Source organism: Megalops cyprinoides, chromosome 20 (assembly GCF_013368585.1).
Source record: "Megalops cyprinoides isolate fMegCyp1 chromosome 20, fMegCyp1.pri, whole genome shotgun sequence".
Classification (NCBI taxonomy): Eukaryota; Metazoa; Chordata; class Actinopteri; order Elopiformes; family Megalopidae; genus Megalops; species Megalops cyprinoides.
Window position 1 is genome coordinate 27,457,248 of NC_050602.1, and position 18,071 is coordinate 27,475,318.

Consider the following 18,071-nt stretch of genomic DNA (forward strand, 5'->3'; position numbering starts at 1 on the left):
ACACAAGTCCTCCTGCATAGCACTTTGTCCTTCATTTTCAATGACACCTTTTTTTTTTTAATTTACATTACATTTTCATCATTAAGAGCAGTGAAAGAGGAAAGATGTATTTTTCCTACCTTTAAGGAGAAGCTGAAGCAGGAGTCCACACCAGCCACCCTGGCTTCCCACCTTATCTCTCCCCTGGTCCGCGTAACCGTGCTCCTTGCGTCCAGCTATGTGCCAGAAACCATAACAGTCCCTGAATAAAAATAAAATACAGCCTTAAGAGGAGGCATCTGCATTTCAGTGCTGTAAAAATGCCTTTTATTAAACAGATTTTTAATAGTTTGACAGAGAGGCGTTTCTTGTAATTAATGTTTAACTGAAGAGGATGCCCCTAAGCATGAAATTAGGGAGGCGCAGAAATTTCCTTTTAATATTATAACGGTCCTGAACTTTTCTTTGACTCATTTGAATAATTAGCAAGTTTACCAATATAAGTAAGGATCACTCATAAACAACCACTTCTGTTTTCTTCCATGATTGTGTCTAAAGTTGTTGCATCACAGTACACTCACATTAGATAAAGTTAATTACTTCAGAGAGTGGTTTCCATTACATAATTTTGGATATCACAGTGTTCAGAGATTGGTATTCACTTTACTCAAACCAACCCAAATATTTTTTCCAGTTTTACTAAAATACCTCCATGTGAAACACACAGGCAGAGGTGCCATTTTGCAGGCAGTCCAGATAAAAGCAACCAGGGGTTGAAGGGCGCTCTTCATTCAAATAAATCCAATATGTTAATCATGCAAAACAATCAAGAACAGCCTTCAGCGTGGCTGTCAGCTGAAGGGAACGTCTTTGCCATCAGCTGGTTGTTCCTGCTCTGCCCTGCTCTCTCCCCTGACTGGGTCAGGCACGCAGCTGCTCTCTCAGGGCGACCTCCCTGCAGGGAACAGCTGGACAGATGTGATAATGGAGCAGTCATGTCTGGGCCCATTAAAGCCCACACCAGGCAGGCAGGACGAACCCGGGCTCCGCTCCAGCCTGTAAACGCATTCCCATCTATGCCGCGTTATCAAATGCAGCAGGACATTTGGCATGTCTCACAGGGTCTCATGTCAGAGTCCCTGGAGAAAAGGCTTCATTTCAAACTACAAAAAAGTGGTCTAATAGTATAAGAAATGTGAACTTTTCATTGCAAATTAACACACAAAGATCCTCAGCAAAGATGTTTTCAATGTACAAGAACCAGGATCTCTGGAACTGGTTACCTTCAGTTTTTGTTCCAATGATGCCATACACACAGACACCAATATTTTGCACTGCACCATGAACACTAAGCCTGCATGCGTGGGGGAGTCATGGAGGATGTAGTGCTGTGATTGTAAGCTGCAGCTCATGCTGGCCTGATGTGCTCAGAGCTACAGGGTGTTTCTTGTTTGTGTGATGCGCCTGTTCATGCCAAACACCGTGCACAATCATACAGTTAGACATAAACACCTTAGAGGGTACATTGCACCCCACTTACAAAACCCACTGATAAAAGAATCAACCTCGTTCTGTAAAGAGGGGAAACTGGAACAGACTCATTCCTCTGTTCAAGACATTTAAAACTCTGCTTGCAAGAATCAGTCAGTCCAGTTGTGGGCCTGGACTCACAACATGCAATACAATGCTGAATGGAGAAAAAGTTATGAAAAAAAACTGCTAGAATCTGAACACAGTTTATCTCTTTTCACACACCAATTACCTTTGTACCAAGCACTTAAAATAAAAAGTTGTGTTTGGTAGCACAGTGCTTGGATGCCAGCTGACATAAGAGAAAAGAAAGATGCTTCAGATAAAAAGCCTCTACCTTCTTGAGTCTGACGATAGCTGTAAGACCAATGAAAGGCACGCAGCTGAGAGACTGGACATTCCACTGCCTAAACTGTCAAAGATCCTGAGAAGAACAGAGGAGGCATCTCCTCGTGAAAATGAATGCAAAGAGGCAAGGAGTACAGCACAGCACAGCACAGCACAGCACAGCACAGGAAAGCACAGGGCAGCACAGCACAGCACAGCACAGCACAGGAGAGCGCAGGGCAGCACAGCACAGCGCAGCACAGCACAGGAGAGCACAGGACAGCACAGCACAGCACAGGAGAGCACAGGACAGCACAGCACAGCACAGGAAAGCACAGCACAGGAGAGCACAGCACAGCACAGCACAGCGCAGCGCAGCACAGCACAGCACAGCACAGCACAGGAGAGCGCAGGGCAGCACAGCACAGCGCAGCACAGCACAGGAGAGCACAGGACAGCACAGCACAGCACAGGAGAGCACAGGACAGCACAGCACAGCACCTCCACAGCACAGCGCAGCACAGCACAGGAGAGCGCAGCACAGGAAAGCACAGTACAGCGCAGCACAGCACAGCACAGCACAGCACACTGATATCACCAGTTATTATGGAGACTCCTAAAAACCACATGTAGTTTTTTCACTTCGTCTGATTTTTTGGTTTGTTTTAAAAATGTCTGATTTCTTAAGTACTGTATCTCCCAAAGACCTAAATATGAACGTGTGTGAAGAGGGGGCACAGAGGGGCACACTGGAAAGTGCTGGGGTTGGGGAGATTGTCAGAGGAATCTCACCAGTAAAGAACTCTGGACATGATCGTGGTGGGCCAGCAAGGTGCATATTCTCTCTGAACCAAGCAGAACCAATGTCCCTTCGCAGTGATAGGGACAGTGTGCTATCAGAGGTGCTGTCTTTCAGATAAGAACAAAGTCCTGATTTATCGTGGTCATTACTGGATCAGCGAAAGTTCTAACCCTGCTGCTCAGGCCGTTCCTCAGCCTGCAGCCCTAAATCAGGCCAATTAATGACACCTAATCAGCCCTCCGAAAGCAGACCGGTGATGCAATCCCCTGCCTTCTCCTAACCTCATTTTCCCCCAAGGTCAACACTGTAAAAAGAGACTCGAGTTCTCCATTGACTTCCCTGGCTAAATAAAGGTTGAATTAAATTGTGTTCCAGCGCAAGAAAACAAGAGAGTATTTTTTCTCTGTACTTAACTTGTGTTTTTAGGGCAAAGTCAGGTAAAAAGTAAGGAGAGTTAAATTAAGAGTTGTGTTCCTAAAACAGCTCTGTGTTGGAAAAAGGTGATTTTGACACGGAGGAAATAGAGAACTGTGTGCCATTTCATCCAGATGATCCTCACAGCAGGAGACCGGAGTGGGGGCTTTTCTCAGGACACTGAATCATGCAACATGTAGGCAGTAGCTTTGGGCAAATTCAATCTAACTGCAATGTCCGTGAATCTGAGTAATGAATTAATCAAGCTCTATATTGTTTTCTTCCATATCTTTCATAGTTTTACTTCTGTATTTTCATGGCTGTACTTCTAATATTTTGTGGGCACGGAAAAGGGGCAAAAGACTCTCGCAGATAAGGGCAAAATGTGTTGTGGTGTGGGTGGCAGTGTAGTATAGTGGTAAGGAGCAAGGCTCGTAAGCAGAAGGTTGCTGGTTCAATTCCCTGCTATGGCACTGCCATTGTACTATTGGGCAAGGTGCTTAACTAACAACTGACTCAGTAAATATACAGCTGTATGAAGTCATAAAACTGTAAATTGCTCTGGATTAGAGCATCTGCTTAATGACAATAATGTAATGTAGATTGAATCAAGACTTTCTTACTACTGACTGAAATTTCTGCTGGGCTTGGGGGGTCTGCAGCACCCGCTTGGTTGGCGGGGTGTGCTTGGGGGTATCAAATTCTTTTTTCCCTTCAGTTTTTCCTTCAGTTACAGACCATGAAGTGTTAAGTTTGAAAAGGGCCTTTAATAAATTTAGGCATTAATGCAGCCACAGTCGAGCAGAAACACCTACAGTAAGCGTTATGTAATACAGAGAGTGGACGGGACTGCAGAACTGGGACAGAGTATGTCTGTTTCACTATGGTTACTACCCCTGGAGACGCAGAGGAATATCTCAGCTGGGGGTCTCCAATTCATGGCTGGGAGAAAGAGCATGCGTTCTCCAGGCCTTTGAGATTCTTTCTGTCGTTTAGGGCTCCTGTATGACCACAGTGCTTCTCACTGGAGGATGACACAGAATATTGTTGTGGGGAGAGAGTTCCCCAGCAGCTACTGGCAAGTGCCTCTTCCAAACCTTTGGCTAAAGCTCACAGTCTCGTCTCCAGATCTTCCATTATTTATTATCACTCATTGGCTTGTCAGATGCCCGTTCCTGAGGGAACTTACAATTTCCTTATTATTCATTTAGACAGCACGATATATACAGAGGCCATTAACTTTTGCTCAGGTGCAGAGAGCATCTTCCTCTAGTGTGCAGATGGCCAGCCAGACACTTTCTCTGGGTTTCATTTTCAGATACTTATTTACTTAATTCAGTTCTTAGGATTTCTGGTGTGAAACTATACCTGTATAGGTAACAGCAAACAGGAAAAGAACAGTAAGACTCACAGGTAGAGGAGTACTGGAATAGAGTGTGTCCACCCGTAACCAGCTGCAGAAGCTGAGCTCCATCTCATTCAGACGCTGCTGTACTCAGGAAGGCCTGAGTATCACTGCCCCACTTTACTGAGGGGAGATACTGGGGCAGCATCTGCTGCTGGCCCATATTAACAATCCGAAATAAAGACCTCCGGGGCCGTCGGCTGTTTCAGAGCATCCCAGAACAGCAGCGCCTGTCTCCCAGGTGAACTCTACTGAGGTTATTCATGGCCCTGAGAGGAAGACGGACTACATTTTTTAATATTAACAAAGACAAGCTGTTGGGCGCCTTAAGGAAGTCAGGAAAGTTTTCGCGAGGACCGCTCGGTGAACCGATGGTAGGTCAGTAGACAAACTGAGTTACGGAGGAGTTTATACATAACCGAAACCGAGCGTGGAAGTCATCTTAACGCACCGTCTTTCACCACTAGTTTAATGGGGGGACTCTGTCTCTCCAAAGCACTGCTGTGTCAGGGAGAGGACAGCAGTATCCATCCTGCATGGCAGAGTCTGTGAGTTTATCAGGCCTTTCTCTGTCTCCATCCATCCCCCTTTCCCTCCATCCCAATATCCATCCCTTTTTCTCTCATTGTCTTTGTCTGTCTCCTGTTCTCCCTCTCTCCCGTCTCTCTACAAAAATGCTTCTTTTTATACTCTTCGTTAAAGCCCAGAGATGGAGGTGAGAGGAAGCGGCAGTGAACTCGGAGGGAATGATGACTGTGCACACACACCTTATCTTATCTGCTCTCTTGCTTGTCCTCCAGCGTCAGTGCGGTATGGATCAGGTGCCCTGTGACTGTATTTCAGCCTCTGAAGGCATGGCACAGCAGTCCCCCTGCCCCCCCGATCGATCCGTACAGGAAGTGATCGATGCAGACGATTACCGAAGGGCCGGGCGTGCCTTATCTGCCAGTTTAAATCTGCAAATACTCACATCCGACTGGCTGCATAGCGAGCCGGGATGCATTCTGCTGATCAGCTTGTTCATCTCTAATCTTGTGCTTCTGTAGCGGCGTAGTCAGTTGTAAAGTAAACAGATGGTATAGAATAAACCCATGTCGCTACGAAGTGGTGCTGTTCCCAGTCAGATTAAAAAAGCATGTTTTTATCACTTCAATAACACCTCATCAGAGGACCTGTCAGGGCTTCGTGGGAAGAGATGTAAATTTCGGGTACCTTTTTTAGCGCTTCCCCCCTCCCCAGCTTGTTGCCTAGGCTACCGTGCCATGGTTTGGTGGTGAACCTCAGTGTTGACACAGACACACGACTGGCACCTTGTCCTCGGTGCATCTCTCTCTCCTGGAGTTGGGATGGATTTATAAGGCATCAGCGTCTGCGGGCTGGTGGCCTTGTTTTACTTTTTCACACCTGGTTTTCCTCCCCTCCCGGGTTTCACCTCCTCTCTCAGCTGGCTGCTGGTACGCATGCGGTTGTGAGATCCTAACTCTTTCTGCCATTTGTGTGATGACACATTTCACTGATATGGAATATGTTCTTCTGCTGCATAATTTTTTACGTACAGACGCTGTTTTCGTGTGTCTGGATTGCCCTAAGAGAAGATGCAAGACCAGAGACGATCTGCCATATGCAAGCCTTCTGCTGGCTACGTTTTCATGCGAACAGAATGTTTGCGTGATACAGTTTTTATTACACTAATAATAGCCTGAATCACATGAGACTGTGCATTCATGTCCTTGGTGGATATTCAGTTAGGTTCAACGTAATGGTTTTAGCACTGCAGCAAAAATATTTGGCAGACAGGGAAAAAATAAGTCTTGATTACACGTTTAGGTCAAAGTTGAAGTCATTTATATTTTATGTGTTTTCACCCTAGCTATCAACACATAAAAACATACTGCAATGTATTTCATATCCTTGGATTTCTAATCAGTGAACACAGATTGATGTACCAGTTTAACATGCCTTTTTCAGCCCTGTTTTGTTTTGATTCTTATGAATGGGTGACTCTAATCCTTGGAGCAGCTGATGCTGTTCCAGGTGATGTCTCAAGCCCCAGGATACCTTTGCTGTATGAATGAAGAGCATTCATCTGCTCCCATGGTTAAACACCAGAAAAAGTGAACTTCCATGCTACTGTGGAGAAAGGCATGATTATTTCATTTTGGTTTTTAAATATTAGTAGGTTCCAGAATATTGCGTGATTCTGATGTTGATATTTAATACCGAGAAATATGTTTAAAAATTAGTCACCGCAAAAAAATGTATTTTTTGTTCACTGTTTTAGTTAAGAAACATATTGTTTCAGGAAATTTGTGCAAGAGATGAAGAAAATTTGGTTTTCATCTGGTGCTCTGCAATGGTGGCTCCCATCCAGTGGCAGCATTTGAAAACCATCAATAATAAATCAATAAATAATGCAATATGGAGTCTTTACGGAAATGGAAATTTTGACGTTTGAGAAAGGTTAAGGGGAATTTGAAACAGTGGCACACAGACTGTACATTCCCCATGCTATGCAAGAAGACACTGCTTTAAATGATGAGAAATTCAGTGCACTGTCTCACTCAATATCCAACCCACCCAATCCATCCACGGGGCAAATCTTCACAAAAGTATAAGGAAATAACATTCCTTTATAGGTCTGAAAAACAGAAATTCCAAACATCAATGGACATAGTCCAAATTTAGTCTCATCATACCCTCTGAATGCAGATATAAGGTATAGTGCAGTGTCCAAAGAAGGGTGTAATTAATCACTCAGGATAAATGTCTCTCTTTTAATAATGAATACAGGAGCAGCAGGACATCTCTGTGTTCCTTGTCCTTTCTTTGTGGTGTAAACAGGTGTAAACATGGAAAAACACGGGCAATTTATGAAGTGAGTTCTAATGACCTACCCTTTGAGTAACACCAACAGAAGCAGTTAAGCTGCACGGATGGATTATGAAATGCGACATGAAATGCGATATAGTCGCATTGTTTTGTGCAGCCAGATGCAGCAATGCGCCCTGTTCTGGAACCACCAGCTGCACCTTGGTCTCACTGCAATAGCCCGAGCAAGTTTTTTTTGACCATAAGTCACACAGTGCACTACAGTGGAGTGGGTGCTCGTTGGAGGATAGACGATACTCCACTGATGTCAACCAAGCCACTCTCAGGCACCTGGTGGATCACTTGGCTGACCCACCCACCCCTCTCCCTGATGGAATGAAACCAGCCTGTTCATGTTACTACAAATGACACAGCCAGTTTCAAACCAGGGCCTTATGGCTCCAAGTGAGTGCCTTGCCAACTCAGGGTCCTCCATCAATATTTAAAATATGTATTTAAAATAAATATTTTATCATATTGTACATTGTAATATTACATCATACTATATTAAATGGCATCATACTGCTACAGCAGAATTTTATTAGGCCATAAAAATTATGCTAGACCGATATTTCTGTTGTTGCTGCTCGGGCAGCTTGGTTTGGGTGAAGCTGAATGTACACGGAGCCGTCTGTAGGACCTGACAGTGTTTCTGTAGTGTAACAAGCTAGAACAAGCACAGATACAGCTCTCTCTGCAGCAACAGCCTGTTTCTCTGCCCTCAGGGTCCCTTTTTTCCCTCTCCCTCTCCCTCTCCCTCTCCCTCTCCCTCTCCCTCTCCCTCTCCCTCTCCCTCTCCCTCTCCCCCTCTCTCTCTCTCTCTCTCTCTCTCTCTCTCTCTCTCTCTCTCTCTCTCTCTCTCTCTCTCTCTCTCTCTCTCTCTCTCTCTCTCTCTCAGTCAGATAAAATCCGGATCCGAATCCAGTCAAGAGGCGGGTGTTTGTGAAGATGGACAGGTGGGCTGCACATGGTTCAGGCTCGGCGCCGGGCGAAAATACCGAGGGGTGCAACTGTCTCTACTATGGAGACATCGGGATATATACGGGCGCGCACGGGGAGCATGCACGGGGAGCGTGCACAGGGGGCGTGAAGGGGGGGGTGCATGCACGGGGAGCAAAGACAGCAGCTGTTCCACTGGCTTTCCCAGCTGAGGATGCGTCTGCTTCCAGCGCAGGAACAACTTTATTGTGGCATTCTGCAAGATGGTTAACCAACCAGCGGAGGAGAATATGTGAGAGAAAAAGAGTGTGCGTGTGAGAGGGAGCGGCAGAGAGAGCGAGAGTGGGAGTGAATCAGATAGTGAGAGAGAGGGAGAGAGAGAGTGGGACAGTGAGAGAAAAGAATCAGGAGAGAGAGAGTGCTGCAGTGCTTCATTTAAACTGTTCTGCACCGTGGCTTTTCAATTTCGCCCAGGTGCACAGTCTCAGGGAGGCAGCGCAGCACCACTGACACCCCCCCCCGCGCCCGGAGCAGACGGACAGCTGTCGGCTGCACCGCTGCGTTCGCAGGGGAAGCGTGTGGGCTTTGGAGACCTGACAGTGCCTGGTGTGTGTGTGACTGAAACTGACAGCGCCAAGAGTTTGATGGGGTAGAGTGGCGTCTCCTTCTGATTTTAAAAAGAAAAGCTTTGGGATGTGCAGCAGCAGTGCTATCACAGCCCAGTGCTTTTCTTGTTGCTCTGGCAACACGGGTTCGAGGGTGTCAGCACAGATGGCAGACCGGCTCACACAGACACAGAAAGGGTTAACGTGGGGTGTAATGTATTTATTCAACTTTGACATCATTGTTTACCTACCTATCTGTTTTATACTGTTTTATGTTAAAAAAAAAAAAATAAATATATATATATATATATGTATATATATATATGCTCTGCATCTGTGTGAAGCTGTCAGCCCTTGATTTTTGCACAGAGCCCTTTGGCAGTGCAGCCTTTGGGCCTGTAAGGTCATTCCCTCACATCCCCTTTTATGTGAGATGCATTGTTTTTCTCCGCTTTCGTGAATCCCTAATGCCTCCTTAGATCTCTCCAGTCAAACTGTCCATCACTCTCCGGTCAGGCATCCACCAATTTGTTCCACACGGCCACTGTGAGCGTGCTAGCCCAGGCTCATTACCGAGAGGGGCTTTGATGAGCAGCTGAATTATTAAGATATTTAATGCAGTAATGGGATTAGTAAGATATGGCCTGCTCTTGTCTGTAACCTTTGTAAGTTTCCTGTGAAACAGCACAGGGTCAGAGCATTGCTATAGAGAGCCAGGCTTTTGTGAAACGTCTGCTCTAATGCTTCCAGGCCTTATTACCCAGAACAGAGGCCATAATGAGTCTCAGCCAGACCAGCGCTGGGAGACGGCACATCTGTGCCGCAAACTGCACAGAGCGTGAGGGACTGCTGCTCGGGGTCGGCTCTGAAAACATAACCTTTCTCCTTTCAGCCACGAGCAAGAGCGGGACTGTGCTGATTTTTTTTATTGTTTTCAAAACACACCAATGGTATGGTGGCAAAAGCCATGATGTTGGCAAAACACCACATTTTGGTGGTCAGTGACATCACCCCCCATTCACACCACTCACTGCTGCCACAAGAATACCATCTAATTGCTGGCTGTTACTCTTTCACAAACATCAGGCAAATCGCGGGACTTTCCCCACGCTGGTGTAAAATTAGTGCAACAACCAACATCCCTTTTTTTACTGATTCAAGGTAACTGTCTTATCTTTCAAATGCACAAGGCTAATTGAGTCAAAAGCTGATTGCAATAGGTTTGCTATTAAGTATTCCTCTTAATAATATTATTATTAAAATTAAGAAAATAAATTTTTTAGAGTGACTGATTTTATTCAGGTGTATCAATGTGTCTTTAACGTTTCGCCTGATTTCCCTTCTTCTGCTTCAGCTATGGATGTGAGTTCATTTGGCTTGATCAGTATATTACCCTGAATATTGTATGACTCACAACAATGATTATAATTCATGAAATGGGTAGTTTATGACTATCATGAACATTTCAAAAAAGAATCCTGATTGCTTTACCGTACTGTATATCTTTTGCTAACTTTTCTTGACATGTTTATTTGTATTGTAAAAGGTGGAACTGAAACAAAAAATAACTAGAAAGTGTGTGGTAGAAATGATGATTTATGTATTTAAATGTACTTTCTTCTGTAGCTGCTTTCATGCTGTCCATAACTTGGACTGAAAGCAGAAAAAAACTGTGTGTGAAAACGTGGGTTGCTTCACTGTTAGCGGGCTGTGGCACGCCCAGGTAATCTCCAGGTGAACCGGACCCACAGAAAGCCTCCACCAAAGGACAGAGAACCTGGGAGGAGCTTCCACTTAGCAAACTTAGCAAAGTGAGGACACATTGTTGAAATTAGTTTGGGGGTTAACAGGAAGAAAATTCCACTGATGGCTTGGCTTCATCTTGTTACCAGTAAATATCAGCCACGTACTCACCTACAGTCTTTTGCAAGGGTGTGACTTCAGAGTTTTTGTGTTATTATACATCTTTTCCATAGGAGAAGGTATTCATAAGGACCACAGTTTGATTGTGGCGGTTGTGCATGATGGCATTTCGAATGCTGTCAGTCTAGGTCCCAGTGAAACAGGACCAGGTACAGCAGCAGGGCCAGGTATTTCTTGGTTTGTTCCTGGTGTGTACACTGCTGGAAAAGGGGTATTTGCAATAAGACAATTTTACTTTCACAAAGCAGATATTCTGAAATAGTGTTAATAACATGAAATTGTTTGATCGAAAACTTCAATTTGATTGAAAATTTACATGAATACAACAAAGACTCCAGGGATATCATGTCACTGCTTAAACTGTTGTACAGAATCCATGTTTGGCTTTGTGCTCGATTGTACATCACTCCCTGTCAAACAGTATCGACTGTGGTCTTTAGGCAGTCAGTCCTCAACCGCGCAGCTCTGGCTTCAGAGAGGGCCGCTGTAACGGGACATGTTTATGCCTCCTTAAAAGCTTTTGAAAAGATACAAATCAGAGAAGGGCCCATAATTCACTGTGCTTTTGTTGCTGCTGATGCAGTGGCCGTGCTGTTCCGGGCCTGTGCGAGTGGGTGGTGAGTGTGCCGTACCGCGATACCTGGCCTCAACGTTACCGCGCAATCAACCGGGGTAAAATTAAAAACATTTAAACTCAAGCACCTGCAGGCAGCCATTTTGTTCATTTTGTTCAATTGGGAAGTCTTAATCTGTTCTACATAATTTCACATGTAATATTTGGGAGTAAACTCTGTGAGAAAAGCTTTTATTTTTCTCTGCTGCGGGTTTGTGTGAGAGAGATTCCCCGTCCGCCTCCTTCCTGGCTGTGCTTCAGCACTGACACCTGGCTGATTTCTAAGCCGGTCTGACATGCGGCTGTCAGTCAGGTGTCACAGACCTTGGTAGACCAGGTAAAGCAGGCCGTCCAGTGGCTTTCAGACGTTTTCAGGTGAGCAGTGCCTCCTAACTGCCACTGCCATGCCCTCAGGCCCCCAAAAAGCTACAACACGCCGGTAATAATGAGAAAGCAAAGCTTCCGCTGTTAGGCTGTCTGTAAAATAACTGTCACTCTACGTACAGCTTATGGAGGCGCTTATGGAACCATGCACAGCCTAACCTGACGGCACTGCAGAAAACCTTCACTCCGAGTGCTGAATGAGGTTATGAAAGCCGGGCTCCAACCTCCTGTCCTGAATCTGTTTGTCCTCCTGGTGACTGGAGGAGAAATGTTTGAGAAGGACACAGTTGTTACAATTTTACCACCTCTAGGTGGCATACTTCTTCACCTGTTAAAGTGTCAGTTTCTGCCAGGCCTTGTGATGAGGGACACCAGCTTTCGCCATCAGCAGCCTGCTTCCCTCCCAACATTTACATGGAACTTTCAGAATTATAGTCCTGGTATTGGCAGTCACTGTACAGATGGTGGAGGAGTGGCAGGTGCAGAGGCACAGTGTTTGGGAAGATGTGCAGAGGGGCAGGTGTGAGATGCAGTGTTTGGGAAGATGTGCAGAGGTGCAGGTGTGAGATGCAGTGTTTGGGAAGATGTGCAGAGGGGCAGGTGTGAGATGCAGTGTTTGGGAAGATGTGCAGAGGGGCAGGTGTGAGATGCAGTGTTTGGGAAGATGTGCAGAGGGGCAGGTGTGAGATGCAGTGTTTGGGAAGATGTGCAGAGGGGCAGGTGTGAGATGCAGTGTTTGGGAAGATGTGCAGAGGGGCAGGTGTGAGATGCAGTGTTTGGGAAGATGTGCAGAGGGGCAGGTGTGAGAGGCAGTGTTTGGGAAGATGTGCAGAGGCACAGTGTTTGGGAAGATGTGCAGAGGTGCAGGTGTGAGATGCAGTGTTTGGGAAGATGTGCAGAGGGGCAGGTGTGAGATGCAGTGTTTGGGAAGATGTGCAGAGGGGCAGGTGTGAGATGCAGTGTTTGGGAAGATGTGCAGAGGGGCAGGTGTGAGATGCAGTGTTTGGGATGATGTGCAGAGGGGCAGGTGTGAGATGCAGTGTTTGGGAAGATGTGCAGAGGGGCAGGTGTGAGATGCAGTGTTTGGGAAGATGCCGTGGGAGTAACTGCACAGGCCACTGAGAGGAGGGAACTGTACCCTGGGCCTTATTGGGAGTCATAATGGGTCACATCAATCAGAGCAACATATCCCCCTGCCATCTCCACACCAGCCCCGACACACACTCCATCTCTCTCCCTCTCTCTGCCCCATCACTCATCTCCCCATCTGTGCGGGGGGGACAGCGAGGGAGAGAGGGACGGAGAGAGAGAGAGAGAGAGGGAGAGAGAGAGGGAGAGACAGAGAGGGAGAGAGGGACAGAGAGAGAGAGGGACAGCAAGGGAGAGAGAGAGAGAGGGACGGAGAGAGAGATAGTGACAGTGAGGGAAAGAAGGAGGGATAGGGACAGAAAGAGGAAATGAGAGGGGGTCAGAGGGGCAAAAAAGGAAGAGAGAAAAAGAGAGAAAGAGGGGGAGAGAGACTGAAAAATAGGGAAATAGGGATTAAAGAAAGAGGAGAGAGAAAGAAAATGAGAAGGGAGAGAGAGGGGAAACCGAATGATGAGAGAGAGGGACAGAGAGGGAGGTTGAAAAAACCAGGATCCCTCTATCTTGCGCAGTCCACTGACAGTTTGCAAGCGAGATAAGGCAGCGCAATTTCAGCAGGTGAGGAAATGAATGAATCTCCCTCCCCGAGACACAGCCTCCATTACGCCTGAGGCAGCACGCAGCTCAGCCTGCTAAAGGCCTTTTCCAGGGTCCCACACACACAGAGGCGTACACACACACACACTCACAGAGGCGTACACACACACACACACACACTCACACACACACAGAGGCGTACACACACACACACACCCATACACACACACCCATACACACACACACACACACACACACAGAGGCGTACACACCCATACACACACACACTCACAGAGGCGTACACACCCATACACACACACACTCACAGAGGCGTACACACTCACACACACACAGAGGCGTACACACACACACACACCCATACACACACACACACACACACACTCACACACACACAGAGGCGTACACACACACACACACTCACACACACACAGAGGCGTACACACACACACACACCCATACACACACACACACACACACACGCACACACACAGAGGCGTACACACACACACACACACACACACACACGCACACACACACACAGAGGCATACACACACACAGAGGCGTACACACACACACACACACACACACACACACACACAGACTCTCTCTCTCTCTCACACAGGGTGGTGTGCAGTCTGTCTGTGGCTGTGCCAAGCAGAGGTACAGACTGCAGACTCCTCTCTATGTGCTAATGAGGGGGAGCAGAGTCATCCCGAGCCACAGAGAGCTATTTTTACGCATTCCGCTACATCCTTTGTGAATTATACATACAGGGGTGCATTACACAGCCACTCCCCACTTCACTTCTCTGATGTGTGCTGCTGTGTAGAGGCCAGGTAAGAGATCTGAGGAGGCTGATTTTTTAAAGTGATTTATCAGAGCAATGTCCAAGACCAACAGCACAGAGAGCGAATCCTGGACCTGGGCCCACATGCAATCTAACCACAGTGCGCTTTCCCCCTAACTTTGCGTAACAAACGCTGAATAGGCAAGTGGGACTTTTTCATAACTTCCTGTATACTGTTGATTACTGATTCATATTATATTTACATTACATTAATTATTGTCATTTAGGAGACCCTCTTATGCAGAGTGACTTACATCAGTTACAATTTTTACATGTTATCCATTCATACAGCTGATATTTACTGAGGCAGGTTGGCTGGTTCAGTCCGATGCTACATGATGGCTTCATCTCTGAGCTTTTCCTCTTTTCCTCCCGTCCCTGTGATTGGCAGGTAAATGCTGAGCCCAGGAAGCTGAACCATGCGGGATCCAAGCCGTCGGTCTCAGAGAGCAGCGGCCCCCTCCCTGAGATAGCCATGAACAGCTGCAAGTACAATGGGGGAGTGGGCAGACCGCTGAGCAGCCTGGGGACGTCACGGCGCAACCTCTCCGAGCTCGACCCCGAGACCCAGCCCCTCCAGACGCTGCACAGCTCCGGCCTGGAGGTGGTGGTCTCCAAAGGCAACGGCGGGGAGCCCGGCAAGGCCTCCCCGGAGAGCCTGGGCAGGTCCGGGGGCAGGGCGCCGCAGAAGAAGAACAAGGACATCGGCTACAAGCTCGGCCACCGGAGGGCGCTGTTCGAGAAGCGCAAGCGGCTCAGCGACTACGCTCTGATCTTCGGAATGTTCGGGATCGTCGTCATGGTGACCGAGACCGAGCTCTCCTGGGGGGTTTACACCAAGGTAGGCCGTGGGCAGGTATACTAACAGGGGGGTAGGGGTGGAGCACCGGGTGATCAAAGAACAGTAAAATACACAAAATACATTTAAAATGCAAGTAGCCAAGAGGCTTTTGCAGTCAAAGTGGTTTAGGTCAGCAATTAGGTGAGGCTGTTGAAAAAGTGAGCCAGGAATACAAGTTGCTTTTGGACTTTTGGTGCTACTCAACCATCTAGCACACACACTCCTCACTGTACACTGGTATAGGCTGTATATTGGTATGGACTGTAGACTAATATAAGCTATAAATGGGTATAGGCTGTAGATTGGTATAGGCTGTAGACTGGGATAGGCGGAAGATTGATATAGGCTGTAGATTGATATAGGCTATAGACAGAGATAGGCTGTAGGCTGGGATAGTCGATAGATTGGTATGGGCTGCGCTTGAGGTTTGTGTGGACAAGGAAAGACATGATGGTAGCTGGCAGAAATGTACTCCTGATGAGAGCGTTTGGTTGCACTCGCTGGTGCTAGAATGGGCTGTGAGTGCGTAAGGATGCTTCATTACCGTGCTCCTCCACTGTTCAGCTGACAGCAAAAGGTGAGCAATTTTAATAAAGTGAGGTGTCAAAGGCTCCTCCTCAACTCTGATCCTGATTTTCTGTGCCTTCAATGGAGGCAAAATAGCTGAACTTCCTGAAGCTTAACCCGACTACCGCAAACACTGAGCACCAGGCTATTTAAATCATCCTATTCTTCATTTTTTACCAAGAAGTGGATCCAAGTTAAAACTACGGCAGAAATCATGTGTAGGCCTGCTGGTGCAAACCTACTTTACTTTTGTGTTCAAAATCCACTTGAATATTGTGATGCAACCCAATGGCAACTCATGCATCTCTACAAAAATGGCTAAAGTATTGCTCTGGTATAATGGTGATGATGATTATGGTATAATCATGATGATTATAGTGCCTTTTAAAAAATGCTAGGGCCCTTACAGTGCACTTCAGCACCGGCCTCTGGGACCGCAGTGCATCATGGGTACCCGCAGCGACCTCTCACCCCCCTGCCCCTCCCCTCGTCACTCTCCCCCACCGTCCAGGCTGGAGAGCAGTCATGCCACAGGAAGCGGCAGAGCCAGGCTCACTGCTGCCCAGCTGTGTGTGTCTGCATTAAAAATATAACTACAGAATGATTTTTAAAATGGCTTTCATGGGACATGTTACACATATATTTTTCTGAAAGCACAAATGATTTTTTTTTTGGACATTCTCTCGAAAACTCTTGCAATATGTTTGTGTTAATATTGTATGCAGAATAGGTTTTGGCAAACAATTTCAGTTTTAGATTATATTTTTAGTTTATGTGAAAAGGACTGCCCAGAAGGTAAACCTGTACACGCTGCTTTGTCCCAGAGAGACAGAGCCAGGCCCAAATCCCACACAGGCTTTGCTCTGACATGGCCTGTGCCAGGCAGGCTCACAGCACAGACCACAGCCTGGCTGTAGGATGAAGAGAGCATATGAATATGAGGTAAACTCAGAATGCTGCACATCCAGAATATTAATGAGGGTGGAATGCATTTTTCCCTGAGCCTGCACATCCATAGCATTTCATAAACTGGAATAATGCCTGAAAATTAAAAGATCCCGTTATCTGTCTCTCTCTCTCTGTCTCTTTTGTTGCAGGAATCTTCCTATTCATTTGCACTGAAATGCCTTATCAGCCTTTCCACTGTTATCCTGCTTGGTCTGATTATCATGTACCACGCCCGGGAGATCCAGGTGAGAGCAGACAGAGGTGCGAGAGTCTGGTGGGGGGGGGGGGGGTTTAAAAACTTTTGTTCACTTCCATTAGTGCGAGCTCCTCGAACACATTCTGATCTCCTCTGCAGAGTCTCTGCTCACAGCGGCACTGAGCCTGCACTGTGCCATCATCTATGCCTCCCCAAACTCTGCAAGAATAAGAGAGATTTATGATCACATTATACGGAGAATTATTAACTAATTAGCATTGTTATCTGGTGGTGATATGTCATGTATTAGTCCTGTATAAACGATGTTTGAACGGTCCTTTGAATTTTAATTTTAGACTGTAATTAGTCAGGGAGCATTTGATAAATGCCTAATGTTTTTCCCTCTAACACGTTTAGAGGTTATTTCAGAATATTTATTTATTTCAGAGTGTTTTGTTTATGAGGCATGGCTAGGCTGGAAGTGGGTCAGAGAACAAGCTTGTAAAATGTAAGAAAAATACTGAAATGATGCAAGAAGATGTTGTGTAATTCATTAAAACATTAAAATTGGGAGAAACTGTTTTTTTTTTTGGAAATACATGACCGAGATTTAAGTTTCATTGAATTTCACTCTGTATTTATAATCCCACAAAAACTGACTTCAGAACACAAAAGCACCAGCTGGGTACAAAGATCTGTCTTTAAAATGACAGTTATCACAATGAAGCCAAGTTACAGGTCAGGTTACAGGTACCTAACACAAAGGAACCAGCACTAAAAGCAGGGCAGTAATGTTTAGCGAACTCTTGGGAAACTCTGCGTTTTCTCATCCTATCGTCTGAAGAGAACACGGTCTTCCCTACTTTGCTTTATTTTTGATGGAGATATTTTTGTCCTGTGTGTTAACAGTTAGAAAGACACTATGAATATGAGTTTTTGCTTTTTGTTTAACGGTTTAGTAAGATTGCTAAATAGCTTGCATGTCTAAAAAATACCAGCCATCTCTTTTTTTGACATGTCAGATAAAGTAGCATGACACAGTAATAATCATGCATATTTCATCTGTCCACATAAATAAATCTGTTTTTGGCAAAAAAATGTCTGATATACATTCTTACTAGGTGCATTATTTTGGGATCTTTGGGATCATATATCTTATTTTTATAGTGTGAGCAGAT

The 18,071-nt window shown here is 46.0% G+C and overlaps 1 protein-coding gene across 1 annotated transcript in view; it reads left to right on the plus strand.

Annotated features, from left to right (window-relative positions):
* Positions 1 to 18,071, plus strand: part of LOC118795579 (small conductance calcium-activated potassium channel protein 2-like) — a 49,756-nt gene that overhangs the window by 8,662 nt on the left and 23,023 nt on the right. Inside the window, exons 2-3 of the mRNA XM_036554161.1 lie at positions 14,733 to 15,182; positions 16,847 to 16,942. Of these exons, the coding sequence (XP_036410054.1) occupies positions 14,733 to 15,182; positions 16,847 to 16,942 (546 nt within the window). The remainder of the gene's footprint in view (positions 1 to 14,732; positions 15,183 to 16,846; positions 16,943 to 18,071) is intronic.